The sequence below is a fragment of the Rattus norvegicus genome, chromosome 1 (assembly GCF_021556685.1).
Source record: "Rattus norvegicus strain SHRSP/BbbUtx chromosome 1, alternate assembly SHRSP_T2T, whole genome shotgun sequence".
In the NCBI taxonomy this organism is placed as follows: domain Eukaryota; kingdom Metazoa; phylum Chordata; class Mammalia; order Rodentia; family Muridae; genus Rattus; species Rattus norvegicus.
Window position 1 is genome coordinate 2,779,712 of NC_141534.1, and position 24,288 is coordinate 2,803,999.

The 24,288-nt window shown below is 37.6% G+C and overlaps 1 protein-coding gene across 6 annotated transcripts in view; it reads right to left on the bottom strand.

The window, feature by feature from the left end:
* Nucleotides 1-24,288, bottom strand: part of LOC120098766 (histocompatibility antigen 60b-like) — a 134,474-nt gene that overhangs the window by 46,827 nt on the left and 63,359 nt on the right. For 4 of the 6 annotated variants that reach the window (XR_015648938.1, XR_015648937.1, XM_087604472.1 and 1 more), the window contains one exon: nt 5,574-5,697. Coding sequence is in view for 3 of the 6 variants with exons in the window: in XM_087604472.1 (XP_087460598.1) it covers nt 5,574-5,697 (124 nt within the window). In the remaining 3 variants the exon portion in view is untranslated. Of the gene's footprint in view, nt 1-5,573; nt 5,698-23,473; nt 23,536-24,288 lie in introns of all 6 variants that reach the window. The other 2 variants (XM_087604469.1, XM_087604467.1) reach the window with 1 other exon arrangement.

Genomic DNA, 24,288 nt, shown 5'->3' on the forward strand with positions numbered 1-24,288 from the left:
ATTTAAGTGATTCCTGTTATAAGACATAAATAAGAAGAAGGTGGAGAAGGAGAGGTAATATAACATCAATGTTTGAAAAGTAGAAAACGTTAAAGAAATAAGCCATGAGATGTATCATCATCTGGCAATAAGTAAACGAAAGTTCTGATTATTATTCATGGGATGCACTAATATTAGCACTGAAAAAACTGTGGAGATACTTTGTACTAAGAAGTACTTCATCTTGATCGCTTCTCTTTTCCCCATTTTTATTGGATATTGTTTAATTAATTTACATTTCAAATGTTATCCCATCTCAATTTCCCTTCCATAAAACCCCTATCCCATTCAAATCCCACTTCTATGAGCTTGGTCCCTTGCCAATTCACCCACCCTTTTCAGCTTACCATCACTGATATTTCCCTATGTTGGGAGGTGGACCCTTGGCAGGACCAAGGACTTCTCCTCCCACTGGTGCCCAGCAAGGCCATCCTCTGATACATATGCAGCTCGAGTCATGGGTCTTTCCATGCGTACTCTTTTGATGGTGGTTTAATTCCTGGGAGTTCTTTTTGGTTGGTATTGTTGTTCTTATGGGTTTTCAAACCCTTTAACTCCTTCAATCCTTTCTGTAACTCCTCCATTGAGGGCCAATTCTCAGTTCAATGGTTGGCTATGAGTGTCCACCTCTGTATTGGTCATGCTGTGGCAGAGACTCTCAGGAGACAACTATATCAGACTCCTGTCAACATGCACTTCTTGGCATCAGCAATATTGTTTGTGTTTGGGGGCTGTATGTATAGGGGCTAGAATTACCAGGTGGGGCAAGCTCTGGATGGCTTTTTTTCATTTTCTGCTCCAAACTTTGTCTCCATATTTTCTCCTATGAATATTTTTGATCCCCCTTCGAAGAAGGACTGAAGAATATGCACTTTAATCATCCTTCTTCTTGAGCTTCCTTTGATATGTGGATTGCATCTTGGACAATTCGAGTTTTTGGGGTAATATCCATTTGTCAGTGAGTGAATACCCTGTGTCTTATTTCGTGATTGTGTTACCTCATTCAGGATGATATTTTCTACTTTCATCCATTTTCCTATGAATTTCATGAAGTCATTTTTGATAGCTGAGTAGCACTCCATTTTGTAGAATTACCATCATTTCTGTATGAATTCCTCTGTTGAAGGACATTTGCGTTCCTTCCAGCTTCTGGCTATTATAAATAAGGTTGCTATGAACATAGTAGAGCATGTATCTTTGTTAAATTTTGGAGCATCTTTTGGGTATATGCCAAGGAGTGGTATAGCTGGGTCTTCAGATAGTACTACGGCCAGTTTTCTGAAGAACCTCCAGACTGATTTCCAGAGTGTTGGTACCAGTTTGCAATCCTACAAACACTGGAGGAGTTTTCCTCTTTTTCCACATACTAACCAGCATCTGCTGTCACCTGAGATTTTTCTTAGCCATTCTGATTGGTATGAGGTGGAATCTCAGGGTTGCTCTGATTTGCATTTCCCTGATAACTGAGTATTTTGAACAGTTCTTTAGGTGCTTCTCAACCATTCAATGTTCCTCAGCTGAGAATTCTTTGTTTAGCTCTGTACCCCATTTTTCATTAGAGTTATATGATTCTATGGAGTCTAACTTCATGAGTTCTTAGAATATTTTAGATATTAGCCTTTTATTGAATTTAGGATTGGTAAAGATCTTTTCCCAATATGTTGATTGCAGTTTGGTCCTAATGACAGTGTCCTTTGCCTTACGGAAGAAGTTTTGCAATTTCATGAAGTTCCATTTGCTGATTCTTGAACTTAGAGCATAAGCCATTGGTATTCTGTTAAGGAAATTTTCCCTGTGCCCATGTGTTTCAGGTTCTTCCCCACTTTTTCTTCTATTAGTTTGAGTGTATCTGGTTTTATGTGGAGGTCCAAAATCCACTTGGACTTGAGCTTTGTACAGGGCAGTAGGAGTGGATCCATTTCCATTCTTCTACATGCGGACCACCAGTTACAACCATTTGCTGAAAATGCTGTCCATTTTGTACTTGATTGTTTTAGTACCTTTGTCAAAGATCAAGTGACAATAGTTGTGTAGGTCCATTTCTGGGTCTTCAAGTATATTCCGTTGATCTACCTGCCTGTCTCTTTACCAATACCATAAAGTTTTTATCACCATTCCTCTGTAATACAGCTTGAGGTCAGGGATGGTGATGCCTCCAGAAGTGGTTTTATTGTTGAGGGCAGTTTTCAAGTTCTTGGTTTTATTGTTACTCTAAATTAATTTGCAAATTGCTTTTTCTAACTCTATGAAGAATTGAGTTGGAATTTTGATGGGGGTCGTATTGAATCGGTAGATCGATTTTTGCAAAATGGCCATTTTTACTATATTAATCCTGCCAGTCCATGAGAATGGGAGATCTTTCTATTTTCTGAAATCTTCCTCAATTTCATTCTTCAGAGACTTGATGTTCTTGTCATATAGATCTTTCAGTTCTTGGTTAGAATCACACATGTGTATTTTGTAATATTTGTGACTATTGTGAAGGGTGTTGTTTCCCTAATTTCTATCTCAGCCTGTTTATCCTTTGAGTAGAACAAGGCTACTTATTTGTTTGAATTATTTTTATATCCAGCCGCTTTATTGAACTTGTTTATAAGGCTTCCAATTCTCTGGTAGAATTTTTGGGGTCACTTAATTATACTGCCAGATGATCTGCATATAGTGATGTTTTGACTTTTTCTTTTCCAATTTGTATCCCTTTGAGCTCTTTTTTTTCTCAGATTTCTATGGCTAGGATTTGAGCACTATATTGAATAGGTGAGGAGAGAGTGGTCATCCTTGTCTAGTCCCTGATTTTTGTGGGATTGCTTCAAATTTCTCTCCATGAAGTTTGATGTTGGTTACTGGTTTGGTATATATTGCTTTTACTATGTTTAGGTGTGAGCCATGAATTCTTTATCTTTCCAAGACTTTTATGATGAAGAGGTATTTAATTTTGTCAAATGCTTTCTCGGCATCTAAGGAGATGATCATTTGTTTTATTTTATTTTATTTGAGCTTGTTTATACAGTGGATTACATTGGAGGATTTCCATATATTGAAACACCCTTGCATCCCTGGGATGAGGCCTACTTGATCATGATCATTTTGATAGGTTCTTGGTTTTGGTTTGCAAGAATTTTATTGAGTATTTTTGCATCGATATTTATAAGGGAAATTGGTCTGAAGTTCTCTTTCTTTGTTGGGTCTTTGTGTGCTTTAGGGATAAGTGTAATTGTAGCTTCATAGAAGGAATTGGATAATGTTCTTTCTGTTTCCATTTTTGAATAATTTAGACAGTATTGGTATTAAGCCTTCTATGAATATCTGATAGAATTCTGCACTAAACCCATCTGTACCTGTACATATTTTTGTTGGGAGTCTTTTAATGACTGCTTCTATTTCTTTAGGAGTTGTGGGACTGTTTGGATGGTTCTCTGATTCGGATTTAAATTTGAGACTTGATATCTGTCTAGAAAATTGTCTGTTTCATCCAGTTTTTCCAGTTTTGCTGGATATAACCTTTTGTAGTAGGAACTGTTGATTTTTTAATTTCCTCAGGTTCTGTTGTTATGTCTGACTGTTCATTTCTAATGCTCTTAATTTTGATACTCTCTTTGTTTAGAATGGGTTTATCTATCTTTTTGATTTTCTTAAAGAACCAGCTCAAAGTTTTGTTGATTTTTTTTGTATAGTGCTTTTTGTTTCTACTTGTTTGATTTCAGCCCTGAAGTTTGATTATTTCCTACCATCCACTCCTTATATATGTATTTGCTTCTTTTAGTTCTACAGCTTTTAGGTGTGTTGTCAAGCTGATAATGTATGCTTTCCCCAGTTTCCTTTCAGAGGCGCCAAGAGTTATGAGTTTTCCTCTTAGCACTGCTCTCATTGTGTCCTATAAGTTTGGGTATGGTTTCTTTTCATTTTCATTAAATTCTAAAATGTCTTCAATTTCATTACTTCTTCCTTGACCAATTTATCATTAAGTAGAGAGCTGTTCAGCTTCCATGTGTATGTGAGCTCTTTTTTGTTTTTGGAATGTTGAGCACTTTCATCCTTGCCTCATCTCCATTCCTATGTGTCTCAGTGTCTGTGCATATACTCAAGCATGAAAAACAGAGTAAGCACTGTAACAGAGAAAATCTTGAGCAAGAGTTATTACCCATATGGTTTGTCTTAAGCAATGGTATCTCATTCCTAAATTGCAATTCCCATCATTTCTAGAATATTAGCTGTGATTTTAATTCCACTTAATTTTTATGTCATTTCAAAGAATGTTGATATGTATTCCTGGGTTTAGAGTATTCTTATCCAGAAGAATGATTTTTTGGAAAGCTACTATTTCATAAGTTGCCTAAAAGACTAAGAAATTGATTTAGATATAAAGATATGTTGCTCTACCAGAGAACATGAGTTCAGATCACAGCACCCATGTCAGATGTCTTAAATTTCACGTAAATGTAACTACAGGGGTATTATTTGCTCTTATATGTACCTGTACATGTATTACCCATCCCACACACATAAACAATTAATGTAATGGAATTCATAGATAGAGTTATTAATTCTTTTTGTTTTTACATTTGAAACAATTTCTGTGTAATTTTGATAATTATTTTCAAGCATAGTGTATTGTTGGAATGCATGACTTCAAAGAGATCTTCTGAATAGGTTGCTTGGTTCTTCTATATGCATCATGGAAATAAACTCAGATTGTAATCCTTAGCAACAAATGATTTAACTGTTGAACCAAATCACAGACATGGTATGCCTTTTAAGAACTTTAATTCATTATATAAAATGAGTCATAATAATTGAAAAGCTAACCATAAACTTTTTGCATTTTGCCAGTCCTAGATAGTTATCTTAATAATGGGTCTGGTTTGAAATATACTCAATATGAGTACTGTCATATATTCTACATCATAGGTTAACACTTACCCACTACATCCTGGATTCACACAACATCTGTGCTTGAACATTTCTCTCAGAATTTTACATACTTAACAGTTTGTCATAAATTTGAAAATACTTTTGTTTTGTATATTAATCTTATACAGAACATGGATTTTATATATAGCAGTCTCATGACCTAGTCAAGTAGATTTGATATTATGTGGTTTTCTTCATGGGCTCCTATATGCACATGGTTTGGATAATCATACGTATGACAGATATATTGATAAAATATGACTAATTTAATTCTTTTAAAATTGTGAATAAATTCTAATGTAGGTAGTTTTACAATAGATTAATTATTATAACAATCTTGTGTAGAATTCGCTCATATTGCAGTTTTATTTCCTAAGTAATTGCTTGTGAAAATATAATGTGCCCCGAATTTGCAATGAGTCAATATGTGAGTCAAGGCATAAGGGATATGTGTTTGTTTGTTTGTTTGTGGCAGGATTTTGTTAATTATTCTTATATCTACAGCTATTAAATTAAAAAGTAATAACTCTGTATTTTCAATTGACTTTCGTAGACATCATAATCCCAGTGGGGCGCAAGAGGAATATATATTTTCAGGAATTATCAGAGCAGCAAACACTCACTTGTTTCATTAGGAATTTCATTTTCAGGGCAGGGGCTGCAAACAAAACAGCAGGCTGCCATTTCCTCCTTCCAGATTCTTCTGAATCCAGGATGACAATCTGCAGTGCACAATGAGGATGGCATCTGAGAAAAGAAAACACATATTGATAAACGTTTTTGCTATTTCTTTTATGTTTTGTATTAGTACGATAATATTTCAATGAGCTTATTTTATGTATATTAAGTGATTGCCATTTCACTCTGTCCATTTTTTAATGACCAGCAATGAATATTGAAAATACATTGAAGAAATGTTGGGTAAATTCTGAATGGCTAGTAATTAAAAAAAAGGAGCTGATAGTTACCTGTGTGTAAAACCTACAGAGATCACAACCTGATGTTTTTCAAGTAATAATTTTCAATGTGGCACTAAGTACTATGAACAGACAGAGGGAACTTTAATGAGGTTATTTTCTGAGCCAACACTAGCCTGTCCTTTGAAGCCTTTTCAATTGGTAAATGATATAGGAGTGTCCATCTTACTGTGGGCAGTAGAGCCAGTAAGCAGTGTTCTTTTAAGATATATTCTTTAGTTCCAGTCTCTAGATATTCACACTTATCTTTCTATGACTATAAGCTATATGTCAAATTATCTCTTCCTCCTCACTTTCCTTATGGTCAAAGTTTAATTAATGCAACCAAGAAGCAAGTTAGTATTTGAAGACATTTGAAACAGGTACAATATACCCTTAAGTCACAGAGAAACAAATATCACCACAAATAAAATAGCACAGCAAAGCATGAGAAACTGTATATAAAAACAGTGGAATATGCTGACATTGGTGAAATATGGTTGGAAATGATAACGTGATGTGTAGTGACCTTGAATATGGAATATTTCATGAGGTGAAAATGCTCTACATTGATTGCATATACTGGAAAAGGCTGGATAAAACTTAGATTGTTTAAAGTTAATTGAAATTTTGAAGAATTGTTCCTATGTTTTGAAAGTTTTGAAATAGTTTCTTATAATGAAATATCAATGAATTAATATGCACAAAGAAGATCAGAACATATTTTCCGATTTTCTCCATCATTTTCTTTAAATTGATGTTAACACTCTGTCATATTTTAATGACTATTACAGTTAGAGTTAGAGAAGGAAAATGGGCATACTTTTGTGCTTCATGTTAATTTGCTTTAAAGTAGTGTAGAGTTTCCATATCACACATGGCAGGTTTGCACTCACAATATAGGGCAGACTATCATAAACAAACAGTGATTCTTTTTTTTTTTTTTTTGTTTTTTGGTTCTTTTTTTCGGAGCTGGGGACCAAACCCAGGGCCTTGCGCTTCCTAGGCAAGCGCTCTACCACTGAGCTAAATCCCCAACCCCATAAACAGTGATTCTTTTTTTTTTTTTTTGTGTCATGTTTTTTTTATTAACTTGAGTATTTCTTATATACATTTCAAGTGTTATTCCCTTTCCCGGTTTCCGGGCAAAATCCCCCTCCCCCCTCCCCTTCCTTATGGGTGTTCCCCTCCCAACCCTCCCCCCATTGCCGCCCTCCCCCCATAGTCTATTCACTGGGGGTTCAGTCTTAGCAGGACCCAGGGCTTCCCCTTCCACTGGTGCTCTTACTAGGATATTCATTGCTACCTATGGGGTCAGAGTCCAGGGTCAGTCCATATATAGTCTTTAGGTAGTGGCTTAGTCCCTGGAAGCTCTGGTTGCTTGACATTGTTGTACTTTTGGGGTCTCGAGCCCCTTCAAGCTCTTCCAGTTCTTTCTCTGATTCCTTCAACGGGGGACCTATTCTCAGCTCAGTGGTTTGCTGCTGGCATTCGCCTCTGTATTTGCTGTATTCTGGCTGTGTCTCTCAGGAGCGATCTACATCCGGCTCCTGTCGGTCTGCACTTCTTTGCTTCATCCATCTTGTCCAATTGGGTGGCTGTATATGTATGGGCCACCTGTGGGGCAGGCTCTGAATGGGTGTTCCTTCAGTCTCTGTTTTAATCTTTGCCTCTCCCTTCCCAGCCAAGGGTATTCTTTTTCCTCATTTAAAGAAGGAGTGAAGCATTCACATTTTGATCATCCGTCTTGAGTTTCGTTTGTTCTAGGGATCTAGGGTAATTCAAGCATTTGGGCTAATAGCCACTTATCAATGAGTGCATACCATGTATGTCTTTCTGTGATTGGGTTAGCTCACTCAGGATGATATTTTCCAGTTCCAACCATTTGCCTACCAATTTCATAGACTCGTTGTTTTTGATAGCTGAGTAATATTCCATTGTGTAGATGTACCACATTTTCTGTATCCATTCCTCTGTTGAAGGGCATCTCGGTTCTTTCCATTTTCTGGCTATTATAAATAAGGCTGCGATGAACATAGTGGAGCACGTGTCTCTTTTATATGTTGAGGCATCTTTTGGGTATATGCCCAAGAGAGGTATAGCTGGATCCTCAGGCAGTTCAATGTCCAATTTTCTGAGGAACCTCCAGACTGATTTCCAGAATGGTTTTACCAGTCTGCAATCCCACCAACAATGGAGGAGTGTTCCTCTTTCTCCACATCCTCGCCAGCATCTGCTGTCACCTGAGTTTTTGATCTTAGCCATTCTCACTGGTGTGAGGTGAAATCTCAGGGTTGTTTTGATTTGCATTTCCCTTATGACTAAAGATGTTGAACATTTCTTTAGGTGTTTCTCAGCCATTCGGCATTCCTCAGCTGTGAATTCTTTGTTTAGCTCTGAACCCCATTTTTTAATAGGGTTATTTGTTTCCCTGCGGTCTAACTTCTTGAGTTCTTTGTATATTTTGGATATAAGGCCTCTATCTGTTGTAGGATTGGTAAAGATCTTTTCCCAATCTGTTGGTTGCCGTTTTGTCCTAACCACCGTGTCCTTTGCCTTACAGAAGCTTTGCAGTTTTATGAGATCCCATTTGTCGATTCTTGATCTTAGAGCATAAGCCATTGGTGTTTTGTTCAGGAAATTTTTTCCAGTGCCCATGTGTTCCAGATGCTTCCCTAGTTTTTCTTCTATTAGTTTGAGTGTGTCTGGTTTGATGTGGAGGTCCTTGATCCACTTGGACTTAAGCTTTGTACAGGGTGATAAGCATGGATCGATCTGCATTCTTCTACATGTTGCCCTCCAGTTGAACCAGCACCATTTGCTGAAAATGCTATCTTTTTTCCATTGGATGGTTTTGGCTCCTTTGTCAAAAATCAAGTGACCATAGGTGTGTGGGTTCATTTCTGGGTCTTCAATTCTATTCCATTGGTCTATCTGTCTGTCTCTGTACCAATACCATGCAGTTTTTATCACTATTGCTCTGTAATACTGCTTGAGTTCAGGGATAGTGATTCCCCCTGAAGTCCTTTTATTGTTGAGGATAGCTTTAGCTATCCTGGGTTTTTTGTTATTCCAGATGAATTTGCAAATTGTTCTGTCTAACTCTTTGAAGAATTGGATTGGTATTTTGATGGGGATTGCATTGAATCTGTAGATTGCTTTTGGTAAAATGGCCATTTTTACTATATTAATCCTGCCAATCCATGAGCATGGGAGATCTTTCCATCTTCTGAGGTCTTCTTCAATTTCTTTCCTCAGTGTCTTGAAGTTCTTATTGTACAGATCTTTTACTTGCTTGGTTAAAGTCACACCGAGGTACTTTATATTATTTGGGTCTATTATGAATGGTGTCGTTTCCCTAATTTCTTTCTCGGCTTGTTTCTCTTTTGTATAGAGGAAGGCAACTGATTTATTTGAGTTAATTTTATACCCAGCCACTTTGCTGAAGTTGTTTATCAGCTTTAGTAGTTCTCTAGTGGAACTTTTGGGATCACTTAAATATACTATCATGTCATCTGCAAATAGTGATATTTTGACTTCTTCTTTTCCGATCTGTATCCCCTTGATCTCCTTTTGTTGTCTGATTGCTCTGGCTAGAACTTCAAGAACTATATTGAATAAGTAGGGAGAGAGTGGGCAGCCTTGTCTAGTCCCTGATTTTAGTGGGATTGCTTCGAGTTTCTCTCCATTTAGTTTAATGTTAGCAACTGGTTTGCTGTATATGGCTTTTACTATGTTTAGGTATGGGCCTTGAATTCCTATTCTTTCCAAGACTTTTATCATGAAGGGGTGTTGAATTTTGTCAAATGCTTTCTCAGCATCTAATGAAATGATCATGTGGTTTTGTTCTTTCAGTTTGTTTATATGATGGATCACGTTGATGGTTTTCCGTATATTAAACCATCCCTGCATGCCTGGGATGAAGCCTACTTGATCATGGTGGATGATTGTTTTGATGTGCTCTTGAATTCGGTTTGCCAGAATTTTATTGAGTATTTTTGCGTCGATATTCATAAGGGAAATAGGTCTGAAGTTCTCTTTCTTTGTTGTGTCTTTGTGTGGTTTAGGTATAAGAGTAATTGTGGCTTCATAGAAGGAATTCGGTAGTGCTCCATCTGTTTCAATTTTGTGGAATAGTTTGGATAATATTGGTATGAGGTCTTCTATGAAGGTTTGATAGAATTCTGCACTAAACCCGTCTGGACCTGGGCTCTTTTTGGTTGGAAGACCTTTAATGACTGCTTCTATTTCCTTAGGAGTTATGGGGTTGTTTAACTGGTTTATCTGTTCCTGATTTAACTTCGATACCTGGTATCTGTCTAGGAAATTGTCCATTTCCTGAAGATTTTCAAATTTTGTTGAATATAGGTTTTTATAGTAAGATCTGATGATTTTTTGAATTTCCTCTGAATCTGTAGTTATGTCTCCCTTTTCATTTCTAATTTTGTTAATTTGGACGCACTCTCTGTGTCCTCTCGTTAGTCTGGCTAAGGGTTTATCTATCTTGTTGATTTTCTCAAAGAACCAACTTTTGGTTCTGTTGATTCTTTCTATGGTCCTTTTTGTTTCTACTTGGTTGATTTCAGCTCTGAGTTTGATTATTTCCTGCCTTCTACTCCTCCTGGGTGTATTTGCTTCTTTTTGTTCTAGAGCTTTTAGGTGTGCTGTCAAGCTGCTGACATATGCTCTTTCCTGTTTCTTTCTGCAGGCACTCAGCGCTATGAGTTTTCCTCTTAGCACAGCTTTCATTGTGTCCCATAAGTTTGGGTATGTTGTATCTTCATTTTCATTAAATTCTAAAAAGTTTTTAATTTCTTTCTTTATTTCTTCCTTGACCAGGTTATCATTGAGTAGAGCATTGTTCAATTTCCACGTATATGTGGGCATTCTTCCCTTATTGTTATTGAAGACCAGTTTTAGGCCGTGGTGGTCCGATAGCACGCATGGGATTATCTCTATCTTTCTGTACCTGTTGAGGCCCGTTTTTTGACCAATTATATGGTCAATTTTGGAGAAAGTACCATGAGGAGCTGAGAAGAAGGTATATCCTTTTGATTTAGGATAGAATGTTCTATAAATATCCGTTAAGTCCATTTGGCTCATGACTTCTCTTAGTCTGTCAACATCACTGTTTAATTTCTGTTTCCATGATCTGTCCATTGGTGAGAGTGGGGTGTTGAAATCTCCCACTATTATTGTGTGAGGTGCAATGTGTGTTTTGAGCTTTAGTAAGGTTTCTTTTACGTATGTAGGTGCCCTTGTATTTGGGGCATAGATATTTAGGATTGAGAGTTCATCTTGGTGGATTTTTCCTTTGATGAATATGAAGTGTCCTTCCTTATCTTTTTTGATGACTTTTAGTTGGAAATTGATTTTATTTGATATTAGAATGGCTACTCCAGCTTGCTTCTTCTGACCATTTGCTTGGAAAGTTGTTTTCCAGCCTTTCACTCTGAGGTAGTGTCTGTCTTTGTCTCTGAGGTGTGTTTCCTGTAGGCAGCAGAATGCAGGGTCCTCACTGTGTATCCAGTTTGTTAATCTATGTCTTTTTATTGGGGAGTTGAGGCCATTGATATTGAGAGATATTAAGGAATAGTGATTATTGCTTCCCTTTATATTCATATTTGGATGTGAGGTTATGTTTGTGTGCTTTCATTCTCTTTGTTTTGTTGCCAAGACGATTAGTTTCTTGCTTCTTCTAGGGTATAGCTTGCCTCCTTATGTTGGGCTTTACCATTTATTATCCTTTGTAGTGCTGGATTTGTAGAAAGATATTGTGTAAATTTTGTTTTGTCATGGAATATCTTGGTTTCTCCATCAATGTTAATTGAGAGTTTTGCTGGATACAGTAACCTGGGCTGGCATTTGTGTTCTCTTAGGGTCTGTATGACATCAGTCCAGGATCTTCTGGCCTTCATAGTTTCTGGCGAGAAGTCTGGTGTGATTCTGATAGGTCTCCCTTTATATGTTACTTGACCTTTTTCCCTTACTGCTTTTAATATTCTTTCTTTATTTTGTGCGTTTGGTGTTTTGACAATTATGTGACGGGAGGTGTTTCTTTTCTGGTCCAATCTATTTGGAGTTCTGTAGGCTTCTTGTATGTCTATGGGTATCTCTTTTTTTAGGTTAGGGAAGTTTTCTTCTATGATTTTGTTGAAGATATTTACTGGTCCTTTGAGCTGGGAGTCTTCACTCTCTTCTATACCTATTATCCTTAGGTTTGATCTTCTCATTGAGTCCTGGATTTCCTGTATGTTTTGGACCAGTAGCTTTTTCCGCTTTACATTATCTTTGACAGTTGAGTCAATGATTTCTATGGAATCTTCTGCTCCTGAGATTCTCTCTTCCATCTCTTGAATTCTGTTGGTGAGGCTTGTATCTACAGCTCCTTGTCTCTTCTTTTGGTTTTCTATATCCAGGGTTGTTTCCATGTGTTCTTTCTTGATTGCTTCTATTTCCATTTTTAATTCCTTCAACTGTTTGATTGTGTTTTCCTGGAATTCTTTCAGGGATTTTTGCGATTCCTCTCTGTAGGCTTTTACTTGTTTATTAATGTTTTCCTGTGCTTCCCTAAGTGTGTTCATGTCTTTCTTGAAGTCCTCCAGCATCATGATCAAATATGATTTTGTAACTAGATCTTGCTTTTCTGGTGTGTTTGGATATTCCATGTTTGTTTTGGTGGGAGAATTGGGCTCCGATGATGGCATGTAGTCTTGGTTTCTGTTGCTTGGGTTCCTGCGCTTGCCTCTCGCCATCAGATTATCTCTAGTGTTACTTTGTTCTGCTATTTCTGACAGTGGCTAGACTGTCCTATAAGCCTGTGTGACAGGAGTGCTGTAGACCTGTTTTCCTCTCTTTCAGTCAGTTATGGGGACAGAGTGTTCTGCTTTCTGGCGTGTAGTTTTTCCTCTCTACAGGTCTTCAGCTGTTCCTGTGGGCCTGTGTCTTGAGTTCACCAGGCAGCTTTCTTGCAGCAGAAAATTTGGTCTTACCTGTGGTCCCGAGGCTCAGGTTCGCTCGTGGGGTGCTGCCCACGGGCTCTCTGCAGCGGCAGCAACCAGGAAGACCTGTGCCGCCCCTTCTGGGAGCTTCAGTGCACCAGGGTTCCAGATGGTCTTTGGCTTTTTCCTCTGGCGTCCGAGATGTGTGTGCAGGGAGCAGTCACTTCTGGTTTCCCAGGCTTGTCTGCCTCTCTGAAGGTTTAGCTCTCCCTCCCATGGGATTTGGGTGCAGAGAACTGTTTATCCGGTCTGTTTCTTTCAGGTTCCGGCGGTGTCTCAGGCACAGGGGTCCTGCCGCTCCTGGGCCCTTCCCCACGGGAGCCCAGAGGCCTTATACAGTTTCCTCTTGGGCCAGGGATGTGGGCAGGGGTGAGCAGAGTTGGTGGTCTCTTCCGCTCTGCAGCCTCAGGAGTGCCCACCTGACCAGGCGGTTGGGTCTCTCTCTCACCGGGTCTGGGAGCAGAGAGCTGCTGCGGGCCGGGATCCGCGGGTGTGGGACTTCCGGTAAACACAGAACGTGCCCGGTCCTAGAGAAATTCTGCTTTCCTGTGTCCCAAGCTCACCAGGCAGCTTTCTTGCAGCTGAAAATTTGGTCTTACATGTGGTCCCGAAGCTCAGGTTCGCTCGTGGGGTGCTCCCCACGGGCTCTCTGCAGCGGCAGCAACCAGGAAGACCTGTGCCGCCCCTTCCGGGAGCTTCAGTGCACCAGGGTTCCAGATGGTCTTTGGCTTTTTCCTCTGGCGTCCGAGATGTGTGTGCAGGGAGCAGTCACTTCTGGTTTCCCAGGCTTGTCTGCCTCTCTGAAGGTTTAGCTCTCCCTCCCACGGGATTTGGGTGCAGAGAACTGTTTATCCGGTCTGTTTCTTTCAGGTTCTGGCGGTGTCTCAGGGACAGGGGTCCTGCCGCTCCTGGGCCCTCCCCCACGGGAGCCCAGAGGCCTTATACAGTTTCCTCTTGGGCCAGGGATGTGGGCAGGGGTGAGCAGAGTTGGTGGTCTCTTCTGCTCTGCAGCCTCAGGAGTGCCCACCTGACCAGGCGGTTGGGTCTCTCTCTCACCGGGTCTGGGAGCAGAGAGCTGCTGTGGGCCGGGATCCGCGGGTGTGGGACTTCCCTAAACAGTGATTCTTATACCTCTGTCTCTAAAGTCCTTGGATAAGAACATGAACCAACAAAACCTGTCATTATTTCTGACTTTCATGGATATTAATTTTTATCTTCATGCATTATAGTACTGTCAATAGGTTTGTGAAAGTAAATGTTGTCATATCAATATGTATTCCTTCTGTTCTATAACGTGTTTGTTTATTTAACTCTGATTAAATTTTGCACTTGCTTAACAGCCATTTCTGGACATTCACGGAAAGTAAATAATTCTATATTTTGTTGTATATTACACTCAATAATCTGCATATGTTGAATCATACATGCATCACTGGATTAAATTCTCCCTATTCTCAGACAATGATCTTTCTGTTGTGTGTTATGTTCTTTTGGTAGGTGTTTTAGTCAACAATTATTCCATACATATCCATCAAAGGCTTTGCTCTCTAATTTCTTTTTTCCCTTATTACACATTATGTGTTTCCTCTACTTTTACAAATGAAAGGAAAGTTCTCCACTTGTATGTGAATGAGTCTCCACAGCCTCTGCAGGCAACCAAGAAATGTCTTAAAAAAATAAACAAGTCTTCTTGTCATTGGTTACATTTAGGAAATGTATTAAAAATATTCAACCATAACTGAACTTTTTTCACATTTGGCTGGTTGCTGTTATTGCTGTATTTGATGTGTTTAATAGCCATTTCTTTGCCAGTTGTTCTAATGCTGTCTACATGCTCCTTTGAAATTTTGTCCATCTTACTTAAAAGTGTGAAGGGGTTCTTCAAGTTTTGTAAAATATGATGTTTCTTTGAATAGAATTTCTGTAACTGTGTTCATTAGTGATCTTGGTAAATGTCTTCCTATGGTATGGGAAAACATTTTTGGATATAATGACAAGTGTTGGCAATTATGAATCTTAGGGTTTCATTACTGTAATATTAGTCTCACTCCTATCAACTTGTGTTCCAGATGTTTAATGTAATGGATGAGATAACTGTGTAATAATAACAATGGTATGAAGAGAATATTATTCAAATTTAAGGAAAGAGTATCAAACTGTGGTGAAAAAATTTTTATATTCATTAAATTTCAGAAAATTTTTCTGAGATGAAAAAGGTATATTTTATGCTTGTAGAAAATCTTCAAAATATTAGTAAATATATGTCAAAACTAAAAAAAGAAACAAAATACAAGAACCTAGAAATTGGTTCCTGATGTGACAAAATATTTCATTTCAATATGTTGCGATGTATTCACATGAAAGTGTTTATTTCTCTGTATTATAAATCAATAAACTAGTACACATCTACCTTTCTACTTCCTGTAGTCAACTCAGTCATGTCTACATATAAGTGTAACTGTTGACCCTGTGGAAAATGTGGGCTGAATTGTCCTATCTTCACCTTAATTCCAAGGTGTTGTGAGAAATTCCACATGTGAACAATATCATAGTTTTCATGCACCATTTCTCTCTGTTTCATAATTACTCTGTTCCCAAGAGAATTAGTGAAGTGGGTCTTTCTCAGAAATGAGTTTATCTAAAAGACAAGCATTTCATTGTAATGTATATACCATTCCTTAAAGTCATAAAACGTATTCTAATTTCATAGCAAAGGCAATGTCATTTAAAAAATGAAAAGGAAAATCAGTATAAAAGCAATGGAATAATTGAAATTATCATAATATTCCAAGAAATTCAGTTCTCTCAGATGAGACTACCAGACAAAAATCCAGAAAAAAAAGGTAGGTAACACACACACACACACACACACACACACACACATACATTTACACACACAGAGACTCAGGTCTTTTCTGAAGCCCACACAAAATACACCCATAAACTTATTTCCACAGAAATATACATATATGTAGACACACATATGTAAAAATTCAGGCACAAAAAAGACATACATATGCACTCAACTAAAAACCTAGATATGAAATCACACAAAATACATGCAGTGACACACATACAACACTCACACACACACACAAACACACACACACATGTACATGCACATACCTACACACAGTGACACACACACACACACACACAGACAGCTTGAGAGCAACATACAAGGAGAGGCACAAATATATGTTCCAGCCCAGAATAGTATTGGCACACAAAGAATTTTTTACTCACACATAATAACAAAAAGGCAGGCAATGCCCAAGATAACCACAAAGAAATGGGCAGACACATAACAGTAAAGCAGATACAAATATGTGTAAGCTCATGCAAAAAATTGCAAAATACATTCAATGGTTCACAAAGACCCATACTCTGCCAAAAAACACAAAGAAACACACACATACAAAAACACACTTATAAAAGGGAACTAATACATAGAAAAATAGTTGCACATGTCCATAGTCATACTGAGAGATAAACATTATGTACAAAGCAAAACAAATATAAACATAGATACACAGAATAAAAGATATAACTACACATGGTAACAAAGGTGCACTCACACATTTGAACAAATTTTATAGCTGGAACTGAATTTTACCACTTCTGTTAAATTACTTTCAGAATACAAAGTAAGTTACCAAGAACCAACACTGGAGCAGAATCCCTGGAGGACCCTAATGAAAACCATTTCTTAAAAATATTTCCATATAATGGATGACTATAAATAAAAACTCATCTTCTCATCATGGAGAAAATTCATGAGGATGAACTGTTTATACCAAATATTAGAAGGGGTATGCTGATGGAAATTCGAGTACTCTGTATGAAACTAAAAATTTCAATTGATGAACTGTGCCTTCTTTTTCCATTCACATTTTAAATAGTCATGAGATTTCATTTTCTTTAGAAAAAAAAGGTCCAGAAACCAATCTATATTGAACAATATTTCTCATTTCATTAGATGTGGGCATCTGAGAGAATCTAAATATCTAGGCAATTGAAGACACCAAGCATCGTCCATTAGAAGAAACTCTACAGATTCTTCCAGTCTCCCCTGCACCCAGAGCTAAGGCTCTTCTACAGCCTCCAGAACACTTCCTGCCCTGAGAAAGCTGGTATCCCAGGAGTGCTTTTACCCATAAACCCACATGAGTCCCCACTTTTGCTGCAATAACTGTTCAAAGAGGGACCTACTAGGAGCACACAGGGCACATGAACATCCCAGCCATCTGGGACAGGACATACCTGGTCTGCATCTTTACCCAGAGCTAAAGCTGTCCCGCTGCCCTCTGAACCCATATTCTGCCCAGAGAGATCTGGTCTCCGTGAAGTGCTTTCACTCCTAAGAACCTAAGCTCACAGACCCACAGGAGGGACAATCCCCAGTCAGAGACAGCAAGACCAACTAACATCAGAGATTACTAGAACGTAAGAGGCAAGGTCAACAAATGAAGCAATAGAAACCAAGGCTACTTGGCATCATCTGGACCCAGTTCTCCCACAAGAGCAAGTTCCAGATAACCCAACATAAGGGAAAAGCAATATTCTTATTTAAAATCATATTTTATGATGATGATAGAGGACTTTAAGAAAGACATAAAGAACTTCCTTAAAGAAATACAGGAGAACACAGGCAAACAAATAGAATCCCTTAAAGAAAATACACATCCAACAGGTGAAGGAATTAAACAAAACCTTATAGAATCTAAAAATGGACATAGAGATAATAAAGAAATCATAACGAAAGACAATCCTAGAGAAAGAAAACCTAGGAAAGAGATCAGGAAACAGATGAAAGCGTCACCAACATAATACAAGAAAATGGTCTAATAATGTATAAAAGCAGACCTGTCAGAATTACACTAGACTTACCAAGAATGATATGAACGAAAGATGATCCTAAATCCTGTGGGGAAGAGAGGGGGCCACCCAGGAGTGCAGACATCCTGGGGCTGGAGGACAGACTGCCATGTCTTCACTCCACAGCCCACCTCCCTAGTCCAAGGGGAAACTGCACAGTGCCTCTGGACACAGGGATATAGGAACACACAGCCACTGGTACCCAAACGGAACTAGCCAAACTGCTCCCTGCACCCAAATCCCGTGGGTGAGAGAGCTGGACATGGAGAAATGTGGATACTCCTGAAAAGTCAGAGGAGATTCTTCTCTGCCCACAGTCCAGACCCAAGAGAGAATTGCATAGTGCCAACTGTGGCCAAATGGTGTAAGCACCTACATGAGCAATCAGGGGCAGGACCCTCTGATTCCTACCTGCCTGTACAGCTGGAAGAGCCCCCAGGAGCACAGACACACCTGAAATCAGAGCACCTCTTCTCAGGAAAGGCTGAAACAAAACATGAAATCAGTTCTACAGGAGTGCTGACACAGAGGAATACAGCAGGGTCAAGTCACTCCCAGAAACAGAAAGACAAGCAAACACCAGAGACAACCCAATCGTTAGAGGCAGGAACCTAAGCAACAGAAACCAAGACTACTTGGCATCATAAGAGCCCAGTTCTCCCACCAAAGAAAATAGTGGATATCCAAACACAACTGTGTTTGAAAAGCAAGATTTAGATTTGAATTCACATTTTTAATAATGATGAGGGACTTTAAGAAAGACATAAAAAACTCCCTTAGAGAAATTCAGGAAAACACAAGTAAACAAGTAGAAGTCCTTAGAGAGGAAACACAAAAATGCCTGAAATAATTACAGGAAAACACAACCAAACAGGTGAAGGAATTGAAAATGGAAATAGAAACAATAAAGAAATCACAAAGGGAGACAACAATGGATATAGAAAAGCAAAGGAAGAGACAAGGACCTGTAGATACAAGCATCACCAACAGAATACAAGAGATACTTCTGAGAATCTCTGAGGCAGAAGATACCATAGAAAACATCAACACAACTGTCAAAGACAATGTAAAACGTGAAAAGGTACTAGCCCAAAACCTACAGAACATCCAGGACACAATGAGAAGATCAAACCGAAGGATAATAGGTATAGAAGAAAGTGAAGATTCCCAACTTAAAGGGCCAGTAAATATCTGCAACAAAGTTATAGAAGAAAACTTCCCTAACCAAAAGAAAAAGATGCTAATAAACACACAAGAAGCCTATAGAACTCCAAATAGATTGTACCAGAAAAGAAACTCCTCCCATCACATAATAGTTAAAACAGCAAGTGCACAAAAAAAGAATATTGAAAGCAGTAAGGGAAAAAGTTCAATTGACATATAAAGGCAGAACTATAAGAATTACAACAGACTTCTCACCAGAGACTATGGAAGCCAGAAGATCCTGGACAGTTGTCATACAAACTCTAAGAGAACACAAATGCCAGCCCAGGTTACTATATCCAGCAATACTCTCAATTAACATAGATGGAGAAACCAAGATATTCCATGACAAAACCAAATTTATTCAATGTGTTTCTACAAATCCGGCCCTACAAAGGAAAATAGATGAAAAACTCCAGTAAAAGACAGGGTACTCCATACTAGAAAAAGCTGGAAAGTAATCTTTTTTCAAAAAACCCAAAAAAGATAGCAGCCACAGAAACATAGTTCCACCACAAACAACAAAAATAACACAAAGCAACAGCCAATATTCCTTCATATCGCTTAACATCATTGAACTTAATTCCCCAGTAAAAAGACCTAGACTAAGAGAATGAATATACGAAAAAGACCCAGCATTTTGATACATACCAGAACCATACCTCAGTGACAAAGACAGACACTACCTCAGAATTCTAGGCTGGAAATTTTTTTCTCAAGCAAATGTTCTCATGAAACAAGCTGGAGTAACCATTCTAATATTGAATATAATAGACTTTCCAGCAAAAAATTATCAGAAAAGCTAATGAGGAACATTTCATACTCATCAAAGGAAAAATCTACCAAGATGAACTCTCTATTCTGAACATCTATGCTCTAAATGCAAATGAACCCACATTCATTAAAGAAAATTTACTAATTCTGAAAGCATGCATTGCACCACACACAATAATAGTGGGAGACTTTAACTTCCCACTCTCATCAATGGAAAGATCATGGAAACAGAGACACAATGAAAGTAACAGAAATTATGAATCAAATGGATTTAACACATACCTATAGAACATTTTATCCTAAAAGAGAAGAATATACATTCTTCTCAGAACCAGATGGTTTGCTCTAAAATTGACCATATAATTGGTCAAAAACAGGTACAAGAAGATTGAAATAATAGGCATCTTTTTGGATCACCATGGGCTAAGGCCGGTGTTCAAAAATAACAACAACAATGAAAAAAAGATCACATGAATATGGAAGTTGTACAATGCCATACTCAATAATAACTTGGTCAAAGAAGAAATAAAGAAGGAAATTAAGGATTCTGAAGAATTCAATGAAAATGAAGCACAACATACCCAAACTTATATGACACTATAACTGCAGTACTAGAAGGAATACCCATAGCTCTGAATATTTCCAAGAAGAAACTCAAGAAAGCATACCCTAGCAGATTGACAGCACACATTAAAGAATAAAAAGGAGCATAAACACCCAAGAGGACAAGATAGCAGGAAATAATCAAACACACGGCTGAAAACAAGGAGAACTATACAAAGAGTCAACAAGACAAGGAGTCTGTTCTTTGAGAAAATCAGCAAGACAGATAAAACCTTAGCCAGACAGAGGTCACAGAGGGAGTATCCAAATTAAAATCAGAAATGAAAAGAAAGACATAGCAGAAACTGAAGAAATAAAAAAAATCATCAGATCCTACTACAAAAGCCTAAACTCAACAAAACTAGAAAATCTGAATGAGATAGACAATGTAAGGCAATGCCAGGATGTTGATGTGAGGGTGGGTGTGTGGTAATAAGAGCATCCTCATAGAAGCAGGGGAAGGGTGTTTAAGGTTTGGGGAAATGAAAATATGTAAAATATCCAATAAAAATAAAGAAGAAACTCTACCTTCAAGCAGTGAGTATTTTCTCCTTTCCCATTGTTTATGGCCTGATTTTCAACTTCTTGCAGATTCTTCTTATGAAGTGAATATGAAATAGCATATACAGCATTGTATATGTTGTGACTATAATCACTAAATGACATGTCACATTTCTGTTCCATTAGCTATTCCAGTGAGACATTGGATAAATAATTTCTCAGTATTTTACAGTTAGATTCTGAGGCTTCATAGTTAAAATACTTCCACTCTGGTATTCTGAGATATATATCTGTGCTTCTGAGATTGTACCATGTCTGTACAGAATTTTTAAAGCCAGAAATCTCACCATAGTGGTGTTGAAATGTAAGGGTCCCATAGAATGTGCCATGAGTTAAGTCTCTCTTACTGGTAGGGCAATCAAATTGTTTTGTGGTGACCCATATTCTCTGTTTAACTGAAGATGACCACATTCTGAAGCTCAATTCAATAATACTGTTTGTTTCTCCATAAATGATAATAACCTTTGTGGATGACATGACAATTTTGTTGTAGTACATTTCAGTTGTAGGATAGAATGAAATTTCTCTGATTGATACCATGTTCACAAAGGCAAAGCAAATTTCCTTGGTTTGGCTCTCTTTTTTCAACTCTGAGAGAAATTGCCTAGATCATCATCTGAGACAAATAGTCCAACCCAGTTCTACTTGAAGGAAAGTATGAAGGAGACCATTGCCAATGCTAGTGATGAGTCCTTTGGGCCCATCTGATAGAGATATGGTTATTGTTCATTATCACTGAAGATGGAGTAGAAAGGTCCATAGGAAAGCTGAAGGAACTGCAACACACAGAGCATGAGGAAAAGTACATTAAAAAAACTTGTAATCAACTTTGCCTGCAAACAGTTGATTACCTATGACTTTTCCTCTCACCTCTGATTCAAATGAGCAAATGTGGAAGCCTTGTACATGCACATCTAGTGGGAACAGCAGGAATAGCTGTTTGACAAAGATGTAATAAAATATATTTGCATGTTATAATGACTTCCATTCTTTCTTTCAGTTTTAGTCTCAATATTTTTGTTTTCAATGTTTTTAGGGATTTTAATATATGTACAACTTGTAGATATATGAGTAATTTTATTTTTAGAAAAGACATTCATGCCATAATCCAGAAATACTTCTATGATTTGACAGGAAATTTCTATACATGATACTGCTTTAGCATTCAGAAATATATACATTTTATATTACTTGAAGCTATTCCTTGTATCCTAGAGGTTATGACTCATATAAAGATTCCAGGGATCAACTTTTTAGGGCAAGGCTACAAAATACTCTGGGAATATATACCTCTGTGCTTCCCCAGGAAACAGTTAATCAGAAAAAGTGAATTTAAAAATATAGGCAAGATTTGGCAGTGAAAAAAATTTTAGCACCAGATTAGATTAAAAAAATTCATAATACTAAATACCTAGGCAGTTATAGTGCAAAACATATAGGACTCATAAGTTGTGCCTCGTGAAGAAAATGTACAGAAACAGAGTTACATTGCATGGAAATATGTCCTTCACACAAAGTGTCTTATAGAAAAATAATCACATTGAAAAATATGAAAGAACAAGTAATCAGAACCCTGTAATCCCTCTTACAAAAGTGCACTTGTGCAGATCCCCTCTTGTGTTTTAGGCAAAGAATCAAAAGCAAAACAAGATAAGATATATGTATAAGTTCCACAAAAGTATGACATAACCATTATATTATTAAAGAAAATGACTTACAGTAACTATAGCAGTATGTTGCTAAAATTTTTGCCACAGGATATAATGGCAATTGGCACACTGACCTTTATGGTTGGTCATACACTCACTGGTAGTAAAATGGCTAACTCCACAGACTGGATTGGAGGTTTTTGTTTTGTTTTCGGAGCTGAGGACCAAACCCAGGGCCTTGTGCTTGCTAGACATGAGCTCTACCACTGAGCTTAATCCCCAAATCTGGAGGTTTTCTTGCTGTCTAATGCCACTGAAATATCACAAGCTGCCAGGCTAAGAATGGTCTGACATACCTTTGCAAAAAATACAACAGATAATTAAAATTGGATCATTGAGAAAGATGTTTGTAAAATATTATTCTGTTCCATCACAGTTCATCACTGATGACCAAACACCTCCATGATTGCAAATGATAGGTCTTTTATTTCATAGTTTAGCAATGATGATCTAAATTTATGATGAAGATGAAGATAAAACATATCTGAGGACAAAATAATATTTTCTATGATGTGAAACAACGTGAATTAGTCTCTGCTTACTGAGATTTTTATAAAGGAACACTCTCAGTTTCAGTTAATCAAGGCTTCACGGTTTTCTCTACCACCATGCCAGACTCAATTCTTCATAACCTCCTCTATTTCTCCATTCTAGAAACTGTCAACTTCTGGTGGTGGCTCCCAGCAGAAGGCCTAGAATATCTATGATTAGTAAGTGCCCTGGAACTACATAGATTGACATAAACATAGGTCAAATCTCATTCATTAACTTTCTTTATATCTATTAAAGTCCCCCACAGAAATATGAGGTTAAGAATTTCTGGATTATGATAACTCACATATGGAGATAAGTAGACATACACAGATATCCAGAGATATAAAGATGCACTCCAATGTGGTCCTGCAAGCAGAATCAAACAAATAATCTCTTCATTACAGGAATAATTGGGGAGACGGAGATGATTATTTGGATAAAATCAATCGGGTGGAAGTGTTACAGTTTCTCCATCACAATGGCCCAAATTGTATTTTATAATCAGAGACATATTTGGTAAAAGATCAGGATTCCTATTGATTTCATCCACTGTAAAGGCCAATGCCAAGGCAAATTTGTGGTTTGTAGTTGTTCTTCTGTAAAAGAGTACAGTGTGTATTATGAACAGATGTTTACATAATCATTAGTACTCAATAGAAGCACTATTCTATACTGGAAAGTTTTGATTCTTATATCATTTGATGGAAACAAATGACTTTTTGTGAAATTGGATTGATATGAGAACCTGGAAAATACCAAACACCTTAAAAGTTCATGACTATGTCTCCCATAAATAAGGTAGGGTATTGATCTCATCCACAGGGAGCATTTCTATGTCTGTTTTTGAGTACTTGATCAGAAGGTAAAGAGAAAACTACATATATTGACAAAACAGTAATTTTGATCATGTCTTCATTTTGAAATTATTGAGCAATATAAAAATCCATGAGAGTCATTGAGTTCATGATATTTTTTTTGGAAGTTAACTTAATCAGTTAAGGAAGTGTAAATATGATTTATCAGTGAATAATCGTCTTTCTGAAGCAACATTTGGTTCCTGTACTTACAATCACTTATATTTAGTGGCCAATATTCTTAATATTTCCCCTCATATCTATT